General features: G+C 47.5%; 3 protein-coding genes across 23 annotated transcripts in view; 2 read left to right on the forward strand and 1 right to left on the reverse strand.

Moving 5' to 3' along the window:
* The window catches only part of GPBP1L1 (GC-rich promoter binding protein 1 like 1), a 62454-nt gene extending 56703 nt beyond the window's left edge, over positions 1-5751 (forward strand). For 5 of the 6 annotated variants that reach the window (XM_077977292.1, XM_077977118.1, XM_015138385.3 and 2 more), the window contains 3 exons: positions 2480-2604; positions 3403-3505; positions 4678-5596. In XM_077977292.1, the coding sequence (XP_077833418.1) occupies positions 2480-2604; positions 3403-3505; positions 4678-4830 (381 nt within the window). In that variant the 3' untranslated portion in view covers positions 4831-5596. 6 annotated transcript variants of the gene reach the window in all.
* Positions 5752-7689: 1938 nt separating this feature from the next.
* CCDC17 (coiled-coil domain containing 17) lies at positions 7690-12098 on the forward strand. 8 transcript variants are annotated; one of them, XM_002801532.4, is made up of 13 exons: positions 8155-8473; positions 8556-8630; positions 8748-8970; positions 9066-9228; positions 9353-9436; positions 9521-9639; positions 9840-9947; positions 10166-10284; positions 10425-10522; positions 10676-10879; positions 11047-11257; positions 11327-11437; positions 11709-12098. In XM_002801532.4, the coding sequence occupies exons 1-13, from the start codon at positions 8300-8302 to the stop codon at positions 11865-11867; spliced, it is 1848 nt and encodes a 615-aa protein (XP_002801578.3). In that variant the 5' UTR covers positions 8155-8299; the 3' UTR covers positions 11868-12098. The 8 variants fall into 8 exon arrangements, with proteins under 8 accessions (XP_077815100.1, XP_002801578.3, XP_077815094.1 ...); XM_077958968.1 differs by having other exon boundaries at positions 8775-8970; XM_077958974.1 differs by adding an exon at positions 7690-7809 and having other exon boundaries at positions 8370-8473; positions 11047-12098.
* Positions 12099-14222: 2124 nt separating this feature from the next.
* The window catches only part of NASP (nuclear autoantigenic sperm protein), a 40118-nt gene continuing 30196 nt past the window's right edge, over positions 14223-24144 (reverse strand). For 8 of the 9 annotated variants that reach the window (XM_077958912.1, XM_077958883.1, XM_015138574.3 and 5 more), the window contains 9 exons: positions 20243-20322; positions 19020-19105; positions 18836-18909; positions 18016-18204; positions 17748-17914; positions 16865-16921; positions 16236-16313; positions 14868-14996; positions 14223-14409 (listed from right to left, as the gene is read on the reverse strand). In XM_077958912.1, the coding sequence (XP_077815038.1) occupies positions 14329-14409; positions 14868-14996; positions 16236-16313; positions 16865-16921; positions 17748-17914; positions 18016-18204; positions 18836-18909; positions 19020-19105; positions 20243-20322 (941 nt within the window). In that variant the 3' untranslated portion in view covers positions 14223-14328. The remainder of the gene's footprint in view (positions 14410-14867; positions 14997-16235; positions 16314-16864; positions 16922-17747; positions 17915-18015; positions 18205-18835; positions 18910-19019; positions 19106-20242; positions 20323-24144) is intronic. The other variant, XM_028834252.2, reaches the window with a different exon arrangement.

The following is a 24144-nucleotide window of genomic DNA, read 5'->3' on the forward strand; positions in this document are numbered from 1 at the left end:
ATCAGTGTTCTGGATTTTGGCCCTCCTGATAGGTGTGTAGTTCTAATTTGCACTTCCATGATGACATACAATGTGGAGCATCCATCTGTATCTTCTTTGGTGATGTGTTTGTTCAGGTCTCTCACCCATTTTTAAATGAGGTTGTCTGTTTTCTTATTGCTAAGTTTTAAGAGTTCTTAGAGTTCTTTTTATATCTTAGTTCATAGTCCTTTATTAGATGTGTCTTTGACTACAGTTTCTCTAAGTCTATGATTTGACTCTTCATTCTTTCTTATTTATTTATTTAGAGACAGAGTCTCGCTCTTATCACCCAGACTGGAGTGCAGTGGCGCGATCTGGACTCATTGCAACCTCCACCTCCCGGGTTCAAGCGATTCTGCTGCCTCAGCCTCCCAAGTAGCTGGGATTACAGGCATCCGCCACCATGCCCAGCTAATTTTTGTATTCTTAGTAGAGATGGTGTTTCATCATTTTGGCCAGGCTGGTCTTGAACTCCTGGCCTCAAGTGTTCTGCCTGTCTCAGCCTCCCAAAATGCTAGGATTAAAGGCATAAGCCACCACACGTGGCCATATGTATTTATTTATTTATTTGTATTATTTTATTTTTTGAGATGGAGTTTCACTCTTGCCCAGGCTGGAGTGCAGTGGAGCAATCTTGGCTTACTGCAGCCACCGCCTTCCAGGTTCAAGCAGTTCTACTTCAGCCTCCCAAGTAGCTGAGATTATAGGCATGCGCCACCACATGACACAAGTTATTTAACTTCTTAGCTCTGGCCAGAGGACCAGGAAACTACAGTGCAGAACAGGAAGCAGAGGAAGGCGAACCTGCTCCCTTAAAGACCAAGAGCTCAGACCATAACTCTGAAACACAGCCTTGTGGTTCTGATAAGGAGTTAGAGCTGTGAGGATGAAAGAGTACTATTTTCTGGAATGTTTTTGGTTGTAGTAGAGACGAGGTTTCACCATGTTGGTAAGGCTGGTCTCGGATTCCAGAGCTCAGGTGATCCACCTACCTCCGCCTCCCAAAATGCTGGGATTACAGGCATGAGTTGCCATGCCCAGCTGGCCATATTTGTTTTTGAGACAGTGTCTCACTCTGTCGCCCAGGCTGAATGCAGTGGCATTAATGATCACAGCTCACTTCAGCCTCGACCTCGCCTCCTCGAGCGATCCCCCAGCCTCAATCTCCCAAGTAGCTGGGACTACAGGCTTGTGCCACCATGCCTGGCTAATATTTTATTTGTTACAGAGATAGCTTCTTGCTATGTTGCTCAGGCTGGTGTTAAACTCCTGGACTCAAGCAGTCCTCCCACCTTTGGCCTCCGAAAGTGCTAGGATTACAGGTGTGAGCAACTACACTGTCTTTTAATTGTCTTGACAGCGTCTTTTGCAAAGCAGAGATTTTTTTATTTTAATGAAATCCAACCTAATTAATTGTAGGCCAGGCATGGTGGCTCAAACCTATAATCCCAACACGTTGGTTGGCTGAGGTGGGCGGATCACCTGAGGTCAGGAGTTCGAGACCAGCCTGGCCAACCTGCCGAAACCCCTTTCCAACTAAAAACACAAAAATGAGCCGGGCATGGTGGCATGCACCTGTAGTCACAGCTACATGGGAGGCTGAGGCATGAGAATCACTTGAACATGAGAGGCGGAGGTTGCAGTGATCCGAGATCATGCCACTGCACTCCAGGCTGGGCAACAGAGTGAGACTTGATCTCCAAAAAATAAGTAAGTAAGTAAGTAAGCACCAGAGTGAGACTTGATCTCCAAAAAATAGGTAGGTAAGTAAGTAAGTAAATACATAAATAAATAAATAAATAAATAAATAAATGTGATACCCAAGGTCATCTGAGTTTTCACTTATGTTGTCCTTATAGGAGTTTTATAGTTTTGTGTTTTACATTTATGTCTGTGACCCATTTTGAGTTTATTTTTGTGAAGGCTGTAAGGTCTTTGTTTAGATTTTTTTTTTTTTTTAAATGTGGGTGTCCAATTGTTCCACTCACCAAATGTTGAAAAGACTATCTTTTCTCCGTTGTATTTCCTTTGTCAAAGATCAGTTGTCTGTCTGTGGGCTCTCTGTTCTGTCCCATTGGACTATTTCTGTCATCTTCTGCCAGTACCACACTTTCCCCCCTACACCTCTTACGAGCACTTTTACCATAGTGTTTTAATTACTCTAGCTTTTGTGGTAAGTCTTGATGTCAGGTAATATCAGTACTCTGGTTTTATTCTTCAGTATTGTGTTGGCTGTTCTGGATCTTTTGCCTTTTCATTAAAACTTTAGAATCAGTTTATAAATTGACTTGTTGATACAGCAGGTCCTCATTTGTAAATGGGGAAAAAATCTATGGGCTGAGGCTGTCTTTTGGAAAACACTTTCCTGGGTTGTGAATCCTTGATTTTGTAGGTTGCTTATATTACCACAAAGGAACCTTAAACCAAGTGTGTCCTTCCTTCCTTTTCCTCATTGCAGTTGGAGGACAACAGCACACCTGAACCAAAGGAAAATGAGGAGGACAGCTGTCATCAGAATGGTCTTGCCCTCCCTGTAGTGGAAGAAGGGGAGGTTCTCTCACACTCTCTAGAAGCAGAGCACAGGTAAGTGAGGAGAACATCACAGGGCATGCAGTGTCTGACCCTTAAGGACCTTGAACATACTGGAGAAGATATCTCAGATAGAGTCCCACATACAGAGAGAAGTGGCCCAATCATAACTTGTTCTCTTTGTATGCCCCAGGTTAGCCTGTTGCCCATCAAACATTCTGTCACAAACCCAGCCATCTCTTCCACAATCTACTCTCCAATACTTTAATATTTTTAACTTCAGGCCGGGCACAGTGGCTCATGCCTGTAATCCCAGCACTTTGGGAGGCCAAGGTGGGTAGATCACTTGAGGTTAAGAGTTCGAGACCAGCCTGGCCAACATGGCGAAACCCTGTCTCTACTAAAAATACAAAAATTAGCTGGGCATTGTAGTGTGTGCCTGTAATCCCAGCTACTAGGGAGGCTGGGACAGGAGAATGGCTCGAACCCGGGAGGTGGAGGTTGCAATGAGCTGAGATTGCACCCTGCACTCTAGCCTGGGTGACAGAGTGAGGCTCCTTCCCGCCACCAAAAAAAGCCAGATTTTGCAAGTGCTCTCTTTCTTCTTTACACTGCCTTGGTTTTGCTTCTACTGTCTCTTCTGTAGCTCTTCCTCTCTCAACTGTGAAGAGCCTCCATTTATTTACAGGCACCCAAGTAGCCACAATTAAAGCTTGTCCCACAGGGAGGAAAACAGAATTCCTTTAACATCCGTTGTCCCTGGGTAGAAAAGTTTTCTGTGAAAAGAGATGGGCTGTTCACTTAGGCTTGATGATGTCATATTCTCTTTACCTGTCCTTCTGCATCCACCAGGTTATTGAAAGCAATGGGATGGCAAGAATATCCTGAAAACGATGAGAATTGCCTTCCCCTCACAGAGGATGAGCTCAAAGAGTTCCACATGAAGACAGAGCAGGTATGTTGTAAACCTTCTTCCTAGAGACCAGTTAGTAACCAGGAGAATAAGGAGTCCAGACAGTCCTTGCCCTGAGGGAGCCCTAGTTTAATGTGAGAGAAAGATCTGGGAGGGGTGGGAAAATTACCTTAGTAGAAATGTAGCGGGGCTCCTAAATCTGCCTGGGAAATAAGGATCCCCAGTATTGGATACAAAAACCAAGTGTCAGTTATTAGCAGATTCCAGAAAATAGTATACTCTTTCATCCTCACAGCTCTAACTCCTTATCAGAACCACAAGGCTGTGTTCCAGAGTTATGGTCTGAGCTCTTGGTCTTTAAGGAAGCAGGTTCACCTTCCTCTGCTTCCTGTTCTGCACTGTAGTTTCCTGGTCCTCTGGCCAGAGCTAAGAAGCTAAATAGCTTGTGTCAGTTTATCCAGCAGTTGCTTGGATTCTTTCTCTGAATAAAACACTGCTAGATCCTAGGGTGAACAAGACAAATGGGGTTTCTATAAAAATCCTTGAACTTCTGGTGGCATATATTTACAGCACAAAGTACAATTGGCCAAGTTCTTAAAATGGGCATGGCACAAGCTGGTAAGAGACCTTGCCACTCTGAACTCTGTTAGAAATAAGGACTTATGGCTGGGCGCAGTGGCTCTCGCCTGTAATCTCAGCACATTGGGAGGCTGAGGCAGGCGGATCACAAGGTCAGGAGCTCGAGACCAGCCTGGCCAATATGGTGAAACCTCATCTCTACTAAAAATACAAAAATTAACCAGGCTTGGTGGCGCACGCCTGTAATCCCAGCTACTTGGGAGGCTGAGGCAAAAGAATCACTTGAACCCGGGAGGCAGAGGATGCAGTGAGCCAAGATCGTGCCATTGCACTCCAGCCCGGGCGACAGAGCGAGACTCCGTCTCCAAAAAAAAAAAAAAAAAAGAAAAAGGACTTTCAAGCTCCATCCCAGACATACTGAATCTGAATCTGCATTTTTGAAAGATGCATAGATGACTCGTACATTAAAATTTGAAAAACACTGCTATAAGAGATCTCAGAGGGTCTCTTAGAAGCACCCCCTATCCCACATTCCACCTAGAATTGAATTGAGGCCTGGCCTTTCCCAGGGCTCATGAGTCAGTGCAGTCATGGACAATTTTTTCTTTTTTCTTTCTCTCCCATGCTAACCATAGCTGAGAAGAAATGGCTTTGGAAAGAATGGTTTCTTGCAGAGCCGCAGTTCCAGCCTGTTCTCCCCTTGGAGAAGCACTTGCAGAGCAGAGTTTGAGGACTCAGATACCGAAACCAGTAGCAGTGAAACATCAGATGACGATGCCTGGAAGTAGGCATATAAATGCTCACAGTTAAATCTTGACCCAGTAAACTCTGTGTGTTTAGGGAGTATACAAAAGAAATCGTTCTTTTCCTTTTCTTATGTTGTTGAATACTTCATTCACAAGAGAAATAATCGTATCCCAAAGAGAGAGCGATTGGCTTGTTTCGCTTTTGTTGTTGTTCTTCCCTGTTATCTGCTTAATAGAGAGAAGTTTGTGTGGTGGGACAGATTTTTTAAACACACACACACACACACACACCCAGTATATATGGGGTGATGCACAGGTAGGAGCTGGCAGTGCAGGGAAGAGGAGACACCGGTCTGCAACAACAGCTTCTACTACCAGCCCTTAGGGCACTCACCCCTGTGCTCAAGCAATCATTGTCAATGACAAAGTGACTATTGAAGTTATAATTGTATTAAATTAATGCTAATAATTTGGATATTTTATTTTATTTTTGGCTGCTCGGGTAACTTTAGCCCTTAACCAAGCATACGTGGTTTTTTTGGTTGTTTTTTTTGTTTTGTTTTGTTTTTTTTCTTTTTCCTTTTTGGGTACAGCTGTAAAATATTTGGATATAGGAAATGTTGTGTTATCTTGCAGCCTTGATATTCAGGGTGGATTGTAAAATATAAATTTTTGTGAGATTTCAAAGATTAAGATTATTTTGATAACATTATTTACAGATTTAAAAGATGTGGTTATCACAAGTCTCGAGGGGGAAACTACTGCATAAAATAACTAACTTGGAATAAATATTTTGCATCAGTTTGGATTGTCTTGTGTAAGAAGTATATTTTCTTTAAAATTAAATGAGTGGATTCTTTTTTAGGGGAAATATTTTTAGAAGTTGGGGGGAAATGTGAATTCAGACACAACTGTTCTCTTTTTAGCAGATACTTTTTTGATGCAGAAAAACCTGTGCAATAAATTACCACTAATAAAGTCAGAAACCAAGTTTTTTTTTTTTTTTTTTTCCCTGAAACTGTTTTTTAGTGCCCATGTATTTACCAGTATACATATTTTAAGGGAAGTCTATTCTGTTTTCCTACTAAATAAGAACTTGGAGCAGGGGTTGGGGGAGAGTTGGACGGTGCTAGCCGGATGGCTAGTGAAGGAAGCAGGTTTTTTCATTCAACAAATACTTTCTTTTTTATTTTTATTTTTGAGATGGAATCTCTCTGTGTCGCCCAGGCTGGAGTGCAGTGGCGCCATCTCGACTCACTGCAAGCTCCGCCTCCCGGGTTCCCGCCATTCCCCTGCCTCAGCCTCCCAAGTAGCTGGGACTACAGATGCCCGCCACCACGCCCAGCTAATTTTTTGTGTTTTTAGTAGAGACGGGGTTTCACCTTGTTAGCAAGGATGGTCTCGATCTCCTGACCTCGTGATCCGCCCGCCTTGGCCTCCCACAGTGCTGGGATTACAGGCGTGAGCCACTGCGCCGGCCCATTCAACAAATACTTTCTAAGCCCCTGTTGTATGTCCCCGGCATTGTGCAAGGCTCTGAGGATGCAAGGAGTGCCCAGCCCCATAGGGGAGAGAGAATAGACAGTGATCTAAGAAAAGGCCAGGAGTGCAAGACCAGCCTGGGCAACACAGTGACCTGTCTACAAAAAACAAAAACATTAAAATAGCCAGGTCCGGCAGGGCATGGTGGCTCACGCCTGTAATCCCATCACTTTGGGAGGCTGAAGTGGGTGGATCGCCTGAGGTCAGAAGTTCAAGACCAGCCTGGCCAATATGGCAAAACCCCATCTCTACTAAAAATACAAAAAAATTAGCCAGGCGTGGCGGCAGGCGCCTGTAATCCCAACTACTTAGGAGACTGGGGCAGGAGAATTGCTTAAACCCAGGAGGCAGAGGTTGCAGTGAGCCTGTACCGCACCATTGCACTCCAGCCTGGGCAACAGAGCAAGACTCTATCTCAAAAACAGAAACAAAATAGCCAGGTCCACCTGGTAGCACACGCTTGTAGTCCCAGCTTCCTTGGAGGCTAAGGCAGGAGGATTGCTTGATTCCAAGAGAGGTCAGGGCTACAGTGAGCCATGATGGCACCACTGCAATCCAGCCTGGATGACAGAGTGAGACCCTGTCTCTTGATTGGGGATGGGGGGATTGGTAGTAGTATTTCTACCAAATGCCTATCGCTGTTGCACCATTATAAAGTCAAACAGTCAAAAGTCTAACCACTGAAAATCGAGACAAACTTAGCTGTTGAAAAGTAGGTTTTGATTTGGGTTTTGCCATTTACTTGTTTTCTGAGAACATATTTCTAAAAATGTGCTCTTGGTGTCAGTTGGAATGAAGCTGAACTGAGATGACATAACCTTGAACACTTTGTCACTTGCTGCTGGTGGGCCATACCTCGGCTTTAGGTACTGTGTTGGGAAATGTCTTAAGTCGCTGTCTTGTTAAGAAAAGGGGTTTCTTGGCCGGGTGCGGTGGATCACGAGGTCAGGAGATGGAGACCATCCTGGACTAACATGGTGAAACCCCCTCTCTACTAAAAAATAGAAAAAAATGAGCCAGGCTTGGTGGCGGACGCCTGTAGTCTCAGCTACTGGGGAGGCTGAAGCAGGAGAATGGCGTCAACCCAGGAGGCGGAGCTTGCAGTGAGCACTGCACTGCACTCCAGCCTGGGTGACAGAGCAAGACTCCGTCTCAAAAATAAATAAATAAATAAAGGGGGTTTCTTAAGAAATATGTGATCACCTCAGAGCTCCTGCATATATTTTGGGAGTGGGAGTGGAGTGAAGAATTTCACCAACAGTTCAGGGCCTTTCTGGCTTCTGGCCAATCTTGGGAGAGAAGGGGTTTCTTTGTGGACTTGACTCCCTCATCTGGTAGATTCATTGTGTTCACCCACAGCTTCTTGGGCTGTGCTGATTATCTCCGTCTACAGCTGAAAAACGAGGAATCAGGGAATGCGAGTTAGGGAAAGACTGCTATCTCTGGTGTGATGTGGTTTCCAGGCAGAATGCTGGAAAGGTCAGTGTGCCTCCTTTACCATGTAGTTCTCTGGATTGCAGAATGGTACAAACTGTTACTTACGTCCACTTAGGAGTACAGCAATGAAAAAGATGATGCCTGCCTTTTAGAGGCTATTAAATGACCAATGATGGAGTGATAAGGGCCCAGCTACTCTAGGAGGCAACTGTTTTTTCCTCTGTTAATAGGGAAACCAAGCTACAGTTAAGAGACTTGCCCACGTTCAGACTTTGTAACATTTTTTCAAGCCAGTGGCTCCTCCCAAATGGCCAAGGTGTCCCCACCCATTCTCCTGACCTGCCCAGCCTTGTGGTTGCTCTCCAGGGAGCTAAGGCTCTCACCAAACAAACTTGAAGATCTGGCAGACCTAACAGACCTGGCCTTTCCTCTCGGCCTCTGGCTTTCTGTCTCTTTCATCCTCCTCTGCCTTTCCCCTGCCCTTGATCCCTTCTGCAGGTCTTGACTTGTTTCAGGAAACAGGTCCCATCCCATGGACTCCCATTCTGGGGAGCCAGCGCTCCTGCCCTGTGGGACCTGTGACATGGTTTTCTGCTCCTCAGCTCTGTTAGCCACCCACACACAGCGCTTCTGCATTGGCCACCCGACCCAAGAGAAGACATTTGGAGCACAGGCCTCAGTTGCCACTGAACCCCAAGGGGCCGCGGTAAGGGCCTCCATGGCCATGGGTGGGGATTCAAAGGAGCAGGACCTTTATAATTCCTCATCCTCCTACACCCTGTCCCCAGGTTGTGCCACAAGATCTCCAGGGCCTCCCAGACCAGCAGGCCAGTAAATCTGCTCTAAAGAGGTTAACAGAGGAGGTACAGCTGCCTACCTTTCCCCAGGGCTCAAAACGTTGAGCGTCTTCCCCAAACCTGTAGATCATACTTGGGACAGATTCTGCCCACACAGAGATCGCGGATCGCTGTTACCTCCAGGTGCAGTGGCTGCGGCTATCCCTACAGGAAATGCGGCCCTGGATAACAGAGGTCCCCAGGGTGCTCGCGGGGTCCTGGACACGTTCCGAGGCGCGCCCTCAGAGTCCCATGTCCGAGGCGGTGGGAAGCCCCAGCGAGCGGCTGCGAGCGCTGCTCAGGACTCGCGCGAGGCGCGTGGCGGAGACGGAAGCGCAGAGCTGGGCCCTGCAGCGACGCGGCCAGGGTGAAGGAGATGGGGGGCGGGGACCAAGGACCTCCTCTGCCTTGCTCACGCCGGTTGTGACTCGGCCGGTTCTGACTCGGCCCGCATTCCCTCAGAACTGAGCCGGCGCCTCCAAGGTGTGGCCTGTACGCGGGGCGGGATATCCCGCCTCTTCGGCCTGGAGCAGGAGATTCGAGAACTACGAACTGAGGCCGGTAGGACGCGGGGAGTTCTAGAGGTGTTGGGAGCCCGCATTCAGGAGCTGCAGGCGGAGCCAGGGTGAGACCCCGACGAAGCGGAACCCCAGAACATGCGGCTCCGGGGTGGGAGGGGCCGGCGGGCTGGCTGGAGCTCCGGACCCCTGATGCGTTACCGTCCCCCTGCGTGTCGCCTGACACCCCAGGAACCCGCTGAGCTCCGGGCGAAAGGCAAAACTCTATTCTCCAGTGCTAAAGGCCAACCCGGGAACTCTGGCTGCCGAAATCGGGTGAGGGCCGGGGTCTGGAGATGGGCATGGGACGAAGCGCTGAGCAGTTCTGGAAAGATGGCCTTCCTGTTCCCCATTCCCTAGGGCCCTGCGGGAGGCCTACATTCGAGACGGAGGTCGGGACCCCGGTGTGCTGGGCCAGATATGGCAGTTGCAGGTGCAGGCGTCTGCACTGGAGCTGCAGCGGTCGCAGACCCGCAGAGGTGAGCAGGAGGGCCTCTCGGCAGCGGTGGTCAGTCTTGGGAGGAGAAAAGAACTCGAGGGAGGGTCTGTGGCTGTGGATAGGATGTGAGCTGACAAGTCCAGCCTTATCTGAAGAGCCTTAGCGCTGGAGAGCTGCTTGCAGCTGGACCCGGCCAGCCACCAGAGGTCAAAGGTGACAGGTCACACTTGTTCATTGCAGGAAGGGCAGGTGCCACCTCAGGGGAGCTTCCAGTAGTGGAGGCTGAAAACCGGCGCCTGGAGGCAGAAATCTTGGCCTTGCAAATGCAGCGGAGTCAGGCAGCCTTGGGTCAGTGAGCACCCCAACCCTATCCCATCCCACCTCTCCCCAGCAGGCCTGGCTCAGGCAGCCAGTGCATGGGGAACAAGTCCCGTGTTTATGACTCCCCTAGTCTGCACGTGTGTGTCCCTGTATCCTCAGGGCTCCGCCAACCCATTTGTGGGTATCTCAGCTAATTACCTGCTTTGTCCAACTTAGGGGCACCCTAACTCTTCTTCTGCTCCTAGGGCCCCGGGATCTGCGACTCCTGTGGGGTGCCAGCCTACAACCGAAGGGGAGGAGAGATCCCCCACTCCTCTCACCGCCAGTGGCACCACCACTGCCACCACTTCCAGGCTTCACGGAGGTTCGGTTCCTGGGTGGGGGAAAGGCTGTGAAGACACTGGGTGGAGGGGGGAATAGGTTGCGGGCAGCTCTGCTCTGAGCAGTTGGGGGAACTTGGGCAGCTAAAAGGCCTTCTGGAGGAGTCAACTATCTTCCCCACAGCCACAGCTTCCTGGAACAATGACCAGAAACCTGGGCCTGGACCCACACTTCCTCCAACCCACATCGGACGTGCTGGGCCCTGCACCCTACGATCCTGGGTGAGGCCCATGCCACTTTTCACATCCTCTGTGACTTGGCCAGCACTGCTGGTTAAGGGAGCCCACTAGGGCCAGATAGGGTTAGGAACCTGCCTGAGAGGAGAGAGGTTGAAAGGAGTTGGGTGTTTCTGTGCTAAGACTTGTGTTCCCCAGGGCTGGCCTGGTCATTTTCTATGATTTCCTGCGGGGCCTTGAGGCTTCCTGGATTTGGGTGCAACTAAGGACTGACTTGGCACGCGACGGACAGGATACAGGAGGGACCACAGCATTGCCCCCAGCCATTTGCCTGCCCCCACCTCCTGCTCCTGGGCCCATGGGCAACTGTGCTATCCTTGCCAGCAGGCAGCCTGTGCCCAGGTCAGTAGGTGGGGATCATGACTCTGGTACTCTGCCACAATTAAGGCTTATCCATCATTCTGCTAAGTTTTCTCATCTGTATACAGAGGCCACTGGCTCTAAAGGGCTAAGTCCTAGGAAGGGACTGCAGCTCTGGCTTCCGACACTGCTTTTTGGTTATTCTACAGACTGCCACCCTCACCATCAGTATCTTTGGTCTGTGAGCTGCAGGTCTGGCAGGGCCTGGCATGGGCTAGGGCACCACAGCCAAAGGCTTGGGTCTCACTTGGGCTATTTGACCAAGATCAGCGGGTGCTAAGCGGCCGCTGGCGCCTCCCACTTCGGGCCCTTCCTCTGGACCCCAGCCTTAGCCTCAGGCAGCTGAATGGGATTCCTCAGGTGAGTGTGGTGGGTGGGGATTGGGCATACAGCAAGGTACAAGTGCAATACCATTTCATCTCTCCTCAGGCAGGTCAGGCTGAGCTCTTTCTGCGGCTGGTGAATGCAAGAGATGCAGCTGTCCAGACACTGGCAGAGATCAATCCAGCAAGTGCCCATGAGTACCAGTACCCACCTCTGGTGAGGGCCCAGCTGCAGCTAGGGACACCACAGCTACCCATACCAGTGTGGCCAGCCTTTATTGACCACTGTATGCCAGTCATTACCAATGCTTTTCTGTTTGATCCTCACATCTCTATGAAGTCCTACTATGTAACAGATAAGGAAATCAAAGCAGGACCAGGTTAACTTGGTTCACAGTAAGCTGAGACTGTAAGGAAGCCTAACTCCACAATCTGTGTGCTTAACCTTTACATTTTTGCTCAAAACCTGCCTTCTCACTGTTCCACAGGTGTCAAGCACATCTTCACCGGAAGCCAACTTCCTCACCCCCACATCTGGCTTTGCTGATCCCCCACCTCGTACAGAAGAGCCCCTCAGTGGAGTCAAGGATAGAGATGAGGGTTTGGGCCCTCACCACAGTTCTGACTTGCCCCCAGTGAGTTTCTGAACCCAAGTGAATGTGGGGATGAGCATCTGAACATGCACAGGACTGGGGCCTATTTCCAGACCTACAGCTTTTACTACTCCATGTTCTGACATTGGGTCTAGAAGCAACTAGCAGTTGAGTACAGAATACGAGCTCCAACCACAGTTTTACCACCTCCCATAAGTCCTTAACTTTTCTGTACCTCTTCTGTTTTTATAAAACAGGCTAAGGATTAAATGAGTTTTTCAGGTATTTATGATATTGTCTGGCACTTACAAAGTTCTCCGAAAGGTGACTAGGGGGCATTCTTTAATTCCAACTAAAAGAACTTTAAATTCCCACTAGTTTCCACTGGTTTTTTTTTTTTTTTGAGACGGAGTCTCGCTTTGTCGCCCAGGCTGGAGTGCAGTGGCCAGATCTCAGCTCACTGCAAGCTCCGCCTCCCGGGTTTACGCCATTCTCCTGCCTCAGCCTCCCGAGTAGCTGGGACTACAGGCGCCCGCCACCTTGCCCGGCTAGTTTTTTGTATTTTTAGTAGAGACGGGGTTTCACCATATTAGCCAGGATGGTCTCGATCTCCTGACCTCGTGATCCGCCCGTCTCGGCCTCCCAAAGTGCTGGGATTACAGGCTTGAGCCACCGCGCCCGGCCTCCACTGGTTTTTTTAGTAAAGCCAGTTTTATTGCCAAACTTAAATCTGTTTCCTCAGTATTTCTGCCAGGAAACCTTTCAGGTTGTCAAGGTACCAACAAACAGGAAGCTCCTGAGGCCTTATGTACTTTAATTCCTGGATAGGTCCCCAGCCCAAGGCTGTTCCCCCACCCAGAGGTCACATGTGAGATCCTAGCTTAGATACCTGCCTAGCCCTAGACCCCAGTGCCAACCAGAGGAGGTCAAGTGCCTGGGATTAAACTACATCATGACTGTCCTGACCAAGAAAGGGGGGAAAAAGTCTCAGGACCTGGTACACTGCAAGGGCATCATCAGGAAGAAACTCCACACCCAGGATAAGCCAGAGATCCTGCAACCATGAGTTATTGTGACCAGCCCAGAAAAACTTAGTCTGAAAAACGGGCTTGAATTTAGGGGTCAGCCATAGCTCCCTCTGCCTCCAGTGCAACAAAGCAGCCCTATGGATGTCACGACTACTAAATTTTAGTGGTGATGCAGGGCAGGCATTGTTTGGAATTCAGATCCTGATACTTAAACTAAGGGTCAGGTCAGAGGCAGCTCAGTCTCAAGTGAGCCCTGAACTCTAGATACCAGTGAAAGCCCAACGGGTATAACATTAATACTAGTGCCCTCACCACCAGCATCCTTGGACTGGTGGGCTCGTTCCTGCCTTTGAAACCCTCTATCACACACAGAAATGCTCCAGGCAGTCAGGTGAGGTGGCTCACGCCTGTAATCCCAACACTTCGGGAGGCCGAAGTGGGCAAATCACTTTAGGTCAGGAGTTCGAGTCCAGCCTGGCCAACATGGTGAAACCTTGCCTCCACCAAAAATACAAAGCTTAGCCAGGTGTGGTGCCACACGCCTGTAGTGCTGGCTACTTGGGAGCCTCCTGAGGCAAGAGAATCTCTTGAACCCAGGAGACAGAGGTTACAGTGAGCCGAGATCGCATCATTGCACTCCAGCCTGGGCGACAAGAGCGAGATTCCATCTCAAAAATACACAGCCTAAGATCCCACTGTAAGATCTTTAAACATAATTCCAAACAATGAGATTTTTAGCATCTTTATTTGAGAAGTCAATTCAGTTGATGGGTAACAATTCCAAGTGTTGATATATCTCAACCTTTCTATACAGAAAATAACAAAACTCAACCAGCCAGCCTCCCCACATATGCTTCCAACCACATCTGGAGTGTCCACCATCATCAGTCCCTTGGCTACTTTCAAACCAGAGCTCAGATGCAGACCGTTTTCCTTAGGAATCATTCCCCTGACCCAGGTTTTCTTCAGAGTTCTTTTTCCAGGACAGGATTATAGCCCCAGTTGAAGACTAGGTTGATATAGGACAAGTACCATCCTAGGCCTGGCTCACAGCCGAAGTCCATAATCCATTTTCAGCACCGAAGAGCAAGATCTTCACCAAGTCTTGTTTTTGTAGCCCCATCCAGGGACAGCACCACTAAAGGTTTTGCAAGACAGCTGGATTCAGTGAAGTATTTGAAAACAGAATATAGCACCATTGGAAAACAAAGGCCTACAGCCACACTTGATCACCTCCACGTTAGACAGATAAGAATTAGGATCAGGAACACAGATCAGTACAGAAGGCCAGAACAAAACCTTTGGCTACTATGTAAAACCAGGAGTGTTCCAAGGCAGATTCAGCCAATAATTAAGAAAAAAAACCATCAAAGCCTCAACCTTTGCTTACAATCTTTATTGAAGTTATACAAAAAGAAGCCTCCAAAAGTGAAAAAATACATTATATACAAAAACACTTTCCCTTGGGAGGGGGGCTGTGCCGCCTCTTAACATGCAGTGCTTTCAACTGTAGCTCCAGCCTCCACTGTCGCCTCCACTGCCGCCCGGCTTTCAGCCCGATTCTCAGCCTGGAAGACAAACAGAGCCTGGGCATGAGTGAGCCTAATTTAAGCCGTTCTGTCTTACGTAACTGAGGCCTCAGTGAGAGGAAGCATATACAAGTCACCCAAACTGCTTTGCTCCCTATATTAAGAGGGCAGTATTTCTTGAATGCTCTGTGATAATGGGGTTGACAGAGCCAATAATCATATTACATGGAAGGAAGTGACCTAATGGTTTTGCCAATCAAGTGCCTTCTCCTATGTTCATTGAGGGACCTATGATATACAGGTTCCTTTTGTCAGTGAGTCATCCTACACTCCCATAACCAAACTGTTTTCCTGCACAAGTACCGTTTCCTGTGAGGAATGCACTCAACAGTTGTTAACAGGCTCAAGGTGGGGAGCATGCACTTGGGAGGACTGATTTCCCCAGGTCCTGAGAACAACGAATGAGGCAAGAAGCTAAGCCCTGCTTAACTGCCCACCTCCTCCTCCATGTTTTCCGAAACTTCATTTCCACTGGGGACAGCATCCCCACTGCCTCCGTTCACCTCCGGCTCTGGTTTGGCTTTCTTTGCATCATCTTTCCGGGGACTCTCTTCCTCTGGTTTCCTCTAAAGATATAATTGTGAAGGCTTCACAAATGTGCTTAATGTTTTTAAAAACACAACTGCAAAACATTTCCTTAACCCTTGTGGTGCAAAGATCCTGAACACCAGGATTCATAGCTCTGAGGGTCTCTCTCCCTAGCCATGGGCAGATGCCAAATTGTACTCTCAGAATAAATTAATCCCACCATACCACTTCAGGCCCCTCTACCGGAAGCACAAGGAGACAGGGTTGGGGTGAGATGTGAATGGTAATCACTGTACGGGTTTGAATTCCTGTGTTTGAGTCAGGAAACACAACAGGAATTCAGAGTTCCCTGGCCGAGGGCAGTGGCTCACACTTGTAATCCCAGCACTTTGGGAGGCCAAGGCGAGCAGATCACGAGGTCAGCAGTTCAAGACCAGCCTGGCCAGTATGGTGAAACCCTGTCTCTACTAAAAATACAAAAATTAGCCAGGTGTGGTAGCACGCACCTGTAATCCCAGCTATTTGGGAGGCTGAGACAGGACAATCGCTTGAACCCAGGAGGCAGAGGTTGCAGTGAGCCGAGACCACGCCACTGCACTCCAGCCTGGGTGACAGAGCGAGACTCCATCTCAAAAAAAATGAGTTCCCCTATCCACCAAAATAAAAGAGCCACCAGTACTGTAGGCAAAAGGCAGACTCAGGAATTAAGTACCAACAGGCCTGCTGCTGAATGACTACTGTCAAAACCTGGCAGCTGCTAATCCAATCCTCCTCTGCAGCTTTCATGGTAATTCTATGGGCTTTAGAAGGCCAGGAGTGTTTGCAAAAAGAGGTGTGCAAATAAAAACTCTCCACAGCTGGGAGCATTTTGGGAGGCCGAGGCGGGCAGATCACGAGGTCAGAAGTTTGAAAACAGCCTGACCAATATGGTGAAACTCCGTCTCTACTAAAAATATAAAATTACCCAGGCATGGTGGCACGCACCTGTAATCCCAGCTACTCTGGAGGCTGGGGCAGAAGAATTGCTTGAACCTGGGAGGCAGAGTTTGCAGTGAGCCAAGATCATGCCACTGCACTCCAGACTGGGCTACAGAGCAAGACTCCGTCTCAAAACAAACAACAACAACAACAAAAACTGTCTCCACTCACAAATCCTTACCCCCTTTGGAAAATGAGTGTCTTATATGCACCAACTATATAGGGAGAGGTTTATAGGAAAGGTATTAAAAATGGAATCTGAGGAAAAGGTAGGAAAGAAACACCACATGTAGACTTACCTTCTTTCTGACAAGGTGGGAAATATCAGTCACACAGTTTGATGAGGAAGCACCATCTGTTGGCTTTCTACCGGCAATCTGGCAAAATAAGCCTTTATTAGCAATTGTACAAGCTATATGAGATCAATGCTGAGGCTTATATGATTTTTTTTTTTTTTTGAGACGGAGTCTCGCTCTGTCGCCCGGGCTGGAGTGCAATGGCTGGATCTCAGCTCACTGCAAGCTCCACCTCCCGGGTTCAACCATTCTCCTGCCTCAGCCTCCCGAGTAGCCGGGACTACAGGCACCCGCCACCTCGCCCAGCTAGTTTTTTGTGTTATTTTTGGTAGAGACGGGGTTTCACCGTGTTAGTCAGGATGGTCTCGATCTCCTGACCTCGTGATCTGCCCGTCTCGGCCTCCCAAAGTGCTGGGATTACAGGCTTGAGCCACCGCGCCCGGCGGCTTATATGATTTTTTAGTCTTTTTGAGACAAGGTCTCACTATGTTGCCCAGGCTAGTGTTGAATTCCAAACCTCAAGCAATCCTGCCTCGGCCTCCCAAAGTGCTGGGATTACAGGCATGAGCCACCACACCAAGCCAACACTGAGACTTAATATAAGTGACCAAAAAAACCACCTGAATACCCACCATGGAGACTGAAGAGCCTCCTCCACTAGGAGTGAAACCTGAAGTAGAGCTCTCCACCTGCAAGAAATGGCAAACCCAAATTGGTTTCAGGATAGAACCCAGGCCACCCGCAGCCTTGTAACAGGTACCCATCACCATCCAAACAACTAAGACCTGAAATGCTAGTGGCCTCCATATAGTATCAAGATCTTCTACCCCTGGCCCATCTATCCCTGTCTAGCAGCCACCCAGAGCATAGTCACAGAGTGTACCTGATAATCTTCCATATCCTACCTGCAGGGTAAAAAGCTCTGGGACATTCTAACACAGCCAAAAACAGAACCAGGCAATTTGTGGTCAATGCCTCTCAATGCCTCACTAATTTATGCAAATGAGTTCTTAGAAATGGAAATGAGTTAAGAAATGTCTATTTTTCCAGTACTGTCAGAAGTATTTTACACATATGTACTACAGGTTGGGCAGCCCATTCCTTAATCTGACTGACACTCAAAGGAAATGCTCTCTGGAGCATTTCAGATTCTGGATTAAGGGTATCCAACTGTTGAGTATGATGCAAATATTCCAAAATCCAAAAGCATCTGAAATGCAAAACACTTCTGGTCTCAAGCATTCAGGTAAGAATCTCAACCTGTATTATCCCCAACTTACAAATGGGTCAACTGAGGGAGAGAAATGCCCATGGCCATTTTAAGTATGGAATTAAAACCCAGATAGTCTGGGGCTCCAGGGTATTTCCTTTTAACCAATACATTATTCGATAGGAATAATTAGATGAGCCCACCAACTCCCTGGAAACCAAGTCATGATGAAAAGTTCCTGGCAAATGAAACATTAACATAAATGGTACCAAACATGCTATTATCAAAATGTTAACAGAACCAACCAGAGTAGCTTTCAGAGCCAGTTCAGCTACATTCCCACTATGCTGAGACTCCTTTGCATCTTCTATCTTCTCTCTAATCTCGGGTAGCAGTTCCTTTAGTTCCTCAATTTCTTTCTTGTATTCAGCAGACAATCCTTCAGCCTCCTTCACATGCTCATTTAGTACAGCTAAAAAGAATAAAATGATTAGTAATGGCGCAAAAAAGAACTGTTATTTTCCCTTAACTGCTGGATCCAACATCACCATGAAGCAGCTGGTCTTCACTCACCCATTCTCTTCTCAATAACTTCAATAGATTTGCTGAACTGTGCCACTGCCTCATCATACTGAGAGTTGTACCCATAAGCCAAGCCCAGCTGGTAGTGGGTCTCTGCAAGGAGACGGTCGTGGGCTTCTAGGTACTGTTCCTGCAGGTTTAGGCAGGACTGGAACTCCTCCACGGCTTGCACATAGTTTTCTAACAAAGAGAAAAAGAAAAGCAAGTAAATGGACAGCATTTAACATAAAATACTTCCAGAATTCAGACCCATCCTACGGGAATGCGTCCATACTTAACATTTCATTTTTGTTTATAGTTATTTCCAGGACCCATGGCTATAAAGAATGTCAAAATGACTTTTAAAAACCTACTGAGGCTGGGCGTGTAATCTCAGCACTTTGGGAGGTCGAGGCAGGCAGATCACAAGGTCAGGAGTTCAAGACCAGCCTGGCCAATATGGTGAAACCCCATCTCTACTAAAAATACAAAAATTAGCTGGGCGTGGTGGTGGCTGCCTGTAATCTCAGCTACTCAGGAGACCGAGGCAGGAGAACTGCTTGAACCTGGGAGGCGGAGGTTGCAGTGAGAAGAGATTATGCCACTGCACTCCAGCCTGGGCGACAGAGCAAAACCCCATCTCAAAAAAAAGAAAAAAACTTACTGAAAGACTTTCTATGAGTGCCACTCAAAGAGACTGTTCATTGTTCCAGGGTCTATAGGGAACCCAGACCTGTCTTTTTAAAGATCAAGTTGGGTTCTAGAGAATCTATTAGAGGAAGAACGAGGGAGCTGAAGAGGGTAGGAGAGTATAAAATGGAAAATGCATTACCAGATTCAACACTAACTTCTCCGAGTTTAAGATGTGCCTGGGCAGCATAAAGCTGGGCTTCTTTTGTTTCTTGCCTAAAAGAAGAAAGTTGATCAAAAACCTTAACAGTATCTGTCTAACCCTAACTGGTTTCTATTTAACCACCAAGCTCTCAACCCAAGCCTAGAAGCACCAAGAGTTTTACCTTTTAAAAATGATCTTTGCTAAATCCAGCATATCCCAGGCAAGCTCTAGGTTCCCAATCTCCTCCTCTTCATTTTCTTGAAGAGACTAAACAAAAAAAAAAAAAAAAAAAGGATACGCATCTTTTCAGAATACAAATCTAAATGTATAACTTAGCGTAGCTTAAAAAAAGTTGATATACAATTCAAAATTTGGACTTTCTCCCTAAAATCTAGAGAATGGGTCCACATACTCTCCTAAGTCATGGCCATGTCAGTGGTATTTTAACAGTGAAATGTTGGCTCACATACTAACACACAGGACCCCTAGAATCAAATTTATCCTCCCATCCTAGGCATGAATAAAGGATCCCTAATCCATAACCAAGGGACAGTTATCTATAATAATCACGCCGAGGGCTCGGCCTATTGGGTCATGCCTATAATCCCAACACTTTTGGAGGCTGAGGCAGGAGAATCACTTGAGGCCAGGTCTGAAACCAGCCTGGGCAGCATAGCAAGACACCATCTAAACAAAATAAAATTAGAAAACAAATTAGCCAGACATGGTGGCAAACATCTGGAGACCTAGTTATCTGAGATGATGAGGCCAGATTCCTTGAACCCAGGAGGCTGAAGATACTGTGAGCCCTGAATGTGCCAGTGCACTCCGGCCTGGGAAACGGAGACAGAGATTCTCTCTCTTAAAAAAATAACAGGCCAGGCACAGTGGCTCACGCCTGTAATCCCAGCACTTTGGGAGGCCGAGGTGGGTGGATCACAAGGTCAGGAGATCGAGACCATCTGGCTGACACGGTGAAACCCTGTCTCTACTAAAAATACAAAAAATTAGCCAGGCATGGTGGCAGGCGCCTGTAGTCCCAACCATTTGGGAGGTTGAGGCAGGAGAATGGCATGAACCCGGGAGGCAGAGCTTGCAGTGAGCCGAGATTGCGCCACTGCACTCCAGCCTGGGCGACAGAGCGAGACTCCATCTCAAAAAAAAAAAAAAAATCATGCCTAAACTAGGTAAGCTACAGTCCTGCAAATTAGCTGGGCGTGTTGGCACAAGCCTGTAGTCCCAGCCACTTGAGAGGCTGAGGTGATCACTTAAGCTCAGGTCTAGGCTGCAGTGAGCCATGATCATGATTACCCCTCTGCAATCCAGCCTAGGCAACAAGAGTGAGCTCCTGTCTCCCAAAAAAAGAGAAAGGCTGACAACAGTACTGAGTGGCTAACAACATACCTTGTTTTCAAGGACTGAATCGTTCGGCATTTCTTCAGTCTTATCATTTTCTTTATCATCCTCTTCTGATCCTTCAGTTTCTAGAAGTAAAAATTCCTCAGTATTGAGAATATAACTAAGAACATCTTCTGACTAGTCAGAGATTCTAATACACGTGTCAACCTATATTCAGAGATAGGACAGGCCAGATGCTAATCCAAGTGAGTTAACACCTGAACTGAATATATTGTCAGTGGGTGCAGTCTAGTTCAAGTGTAACCTAGACTAAGAATGTGTAATCTTAGTCTACGGGTCAGACCTTCAGCAAGTAAAAGGCTGCGTGTTTCTCTTTTAAAAGTCAACCTGGACCATTCAGAATAAGATACATTGGCTAATGCCTCTTATTCACTGGCTAGAAGCTCCCATCCACTCAGCCAGAAGCAGGTGGAGACCTCAGTCAGTGTTTCTGATAGATTTTTTTTTTTTTTTTTTTTTTTAAGACGGAGTCTCGCTTTGTTGCCCAGGCTGGAGTGCAGTGGCGTGATCTCGGCTCACTGCAAGCTTCCGCCTCCTGGGTTTACGCCATTCTCCTGCCTCAGCCTCCCGAGTAGCTGGGACTACAGGCGCCCGCCACCACGCCCGGCTAATTTTTTGTATTTTTAGGAGAGACGGGGTTTCACCGAGTTAGCCAGGATGGTCTCGATCTCCTGACCTTGTGATCCACCAGCCTCGGCCTCCCAAAGTGCTGGGATTACAGGCGTGAGCCACTGCGCCCGGCCTCTGATATCTTTAGGCCATTCATTTGATAAATACTAACAGCCTGGGAAAGTAGCAAAGTTAAATGATTCCAGTCCATTCTGATCAAGAATGCTCAAGAGACTAGCTTTCCCACAACTGAGCTGTGGAGCAAAAAGCATAGTCCTTACCGACTTACACCAATGAGCATGTCACAGACTCCAGCCAGCTCTAGCACGTACAGAATTTGAGTAAGAAATACTATAACCCCTATTTTACTCCTATACCTTGTTAATGACACCTCTAAAATCTGCAGCCTTATCAACACTATATCTCACCATATTGAATACACTCACAAGTCAACCATCTAAAGGTCAGGCTCCTAATCAACAGCTCTACTGTCAGTGATTAGACAAATCAACAATGTTAAGTGATTAAAATAAGCTTATTAATACAAACAACTCATGAATTGCATATAATGTACCTCTCTCTGCCATCTTTCATTATGCATTTTTAACACCACCAAAAGAGCTCAAATACTAACACCTTACAATGGGAATATAAAAATGGCAATTAAGCCTTAGAGCAATAGTCAGGTTAAAAGAGTTTTACCAGCAGCAACCATAAAAATATTCCATTTTCGCCGGGCGCGGTGGCTCAAGCCTGTAATCCCAGCACTTTGGGAGGCCAAGACGGGCGGATCACGAGGTCAGGAGATCGAGACCATCCTGGCTAACACGGTGAAACCCCGTCTCTACTAAAAAATACAAAAAAAAAAAAAAACTAGCCAGGCAAGGTGGCGGGCGCCTGTAGTCCCGGCTACTCGGGAGACTGAGGCAGGAGAATGGTGGGAACCCGGGAGGTGGAGCTTGCAGTGAGCTGAGATCCGGCCACAGCACTCCAGCCTGGGTGACAGAGCGAGACTCCGTCTCAAAAAAAAAAAAAAAAAAATTCCATTTTCAAAGCAGCTTAGAAAACACTTTAACAGGGCCGGGCGCGGTGGCTCAAGCCTGTAATCCCAGCACTTTGGGAGGCCGAGACGGGTGGATCACGAGGTCAGGAGATCGAGACCATCCTGGCTAACCCGGTGAAACCCCGTCTCTACTAAAAAATACAAAAAAACTAGCCGGGCGAGGTGGCGGGCGCCTGTAGTCCCAGCTACTCGGGAGGCTGAGGCAGGAGAATGGCGTGAACCCGGGAGGCGGAGCTTGCAGTGAGCTGAGATCCGGCCACTGCACTCCAACCTGGGTGACAGAGCGAGACCCCGTCTCAAAAAAAAAAACAAAAACAAACAAACAAAAAAAAAGAAAACACTTTAACAAATTTATTTACTGAGGACATCAGGGCATTGCCATTGATACCTGGGCACGGGTTGGGAAAGGTTTTAAAGTAATGGCAACGACTACCAGGCGCAGTGGCTCACACCTGTAATCCCAGCACTTTGGGAGGCCAAGGCAGGAGGATCATGAGGTCAGGAGATTGAGACCATCCTGGCTAACACAATGAAACCCCATCTCTACTAAAAATACAAAAAATTTAGCCAGGCGTGGTGGCATGCACCTGTAGTCTCAGCTACTCAGAAGGCTGAGGCAGGAGAATTGCTTGAACCCGGGAGGTGGAGGTTGCAGTGAGCCTAGATCATGCCACTGCATTCCAGCCTGGGTGACAGAGCAAGACTCCGTCTCCAAAAAAAAAAAAACTAATGGCAATGGCTTTCTCCTCAACCTAGCTCCCCACCATTCCTTGAAGATGGTGCCGATTCCTCAAGAGGAACCAATAACATTCTTCTGAGGCAATTATAGGAATTTTAATTTAAAAATCTGATGTAAAACTTCCAAGTAATTAAGATACTTTGTTTCAAATTAGAGGTTGTCTTCTAGCGTTCTGGTATGAGTAGGAAGAGATACCAGATAGGAATAGAAGATAACAATATCAATTTAATTTTTCCTACACATTGGGAAGATGAAGTATTTACTTTTCTGTCAATTATCCTAAATATGTAAATCTACTTCAGCTTTTCTGTGTATTCTGCTAGAGGATGGGCGGAGTTAATAAAACCACCCATCTGGTCTAACTTTGGGGAACTAAGCCCAGACCCACTTGGAAATTTGGATATGAAAAGATAATGGTGGGCCGGGCGCGGTGGCTCAAGCCTGTAATCCCAGCACTTTGGGAGGCCGAGACGGGCGGATCATGAGGTCAGGAGATCGAGACCATCCTAGCTAACATGGTGAAACCCCGTCTCTACTAAGAAATACAAAAAAAAAAAACTAGCCGGGCGAGGTGGCGGGTGCCTGTAGTCCCAGCTACTCGGGAGGCTGAGGCAGGAGAATGGCATAAACCCGGGAGGCAGAGCTTGCAGTGAGCTGAGATCCGGCCACTGCACTCCAGCCTGGGCTACAGAGCGAGACTCTGTCTCAAAAAAAAAAAAAAAAGAAAGGAAAAAGAAAAAGAAAAAAAAGAAAAGATAATGGTGTATGGTGGGCCAGGTGCTATGGTTTACACCTGTAATCCCAGCGCTCTGGGAGGCTGAGGCTAGTGGATCACCTGAGGTCAGGAGTTCGAGACCAACCTGGTCAACACGGTGAAATTCCATCTCTACTAAAAATACAAAAAAATTAGTCAGGCCTGGGGACATGTGTCTGTGGTCCCAGCTACTCGGGAGGCTGAGGTAGGAGAAATGCTTGAACCTGGGGGGTGGAGGTTGCAGTTAGCTGAGATTGCACCATTGCACCCCAGCTGGGCGTGGTGGTGCACACCTGCAGTCTCAGCTGCCTGAGAGGCTGAGGCAGGAGGATGGCTTCGGCATAGGAGTTTGAGGCTATAGTGAGCCATGACTGTCATGCCACTGCACTCCAGCCTGGCAAAAGAGCAAGACCCGATTCAAAAAGAAAAGGAACAGGCCAATTATCTTTATTAGAAGGAAATGTACAGTCCAACACATGGCAAAGAGTCAAGAGGTGGCAGTAAATAGGGTTTTAATTTTTAAGTGAAAAAACTGCTTGGAAGATTTCTGCAGAATGGTGCTGCCACATAAAGGAAAATAAAACACAGAAAGTGGTTGAGTACTCGAGCCAGAAGTTTGGGTACCCAGCCTTCTCCTTACTGTGTGACTAGGGTAAATTACTTAAACCTCTTTCTCCCATTTCTTCTTTTGTAAAGTACGGAAAACTGTATTGTCTTTACAA

The sequence above is a fragment of the Macaca mulatta genome, chromosome 1 (assembly GCF_049350105.2).
Source record: "Macaca mulatta isolate MMU2019108-1 chromosome 1, T2T-MMU8v2.0, whole genome shotgun sequence".
NCBI classification, from domain to species: domain Eukaryota; kingdom Metazoa; phylum Chordata; class Mammalia; order Primates; family Cercopithecidae; genus Macaca; species Macaca mulatta.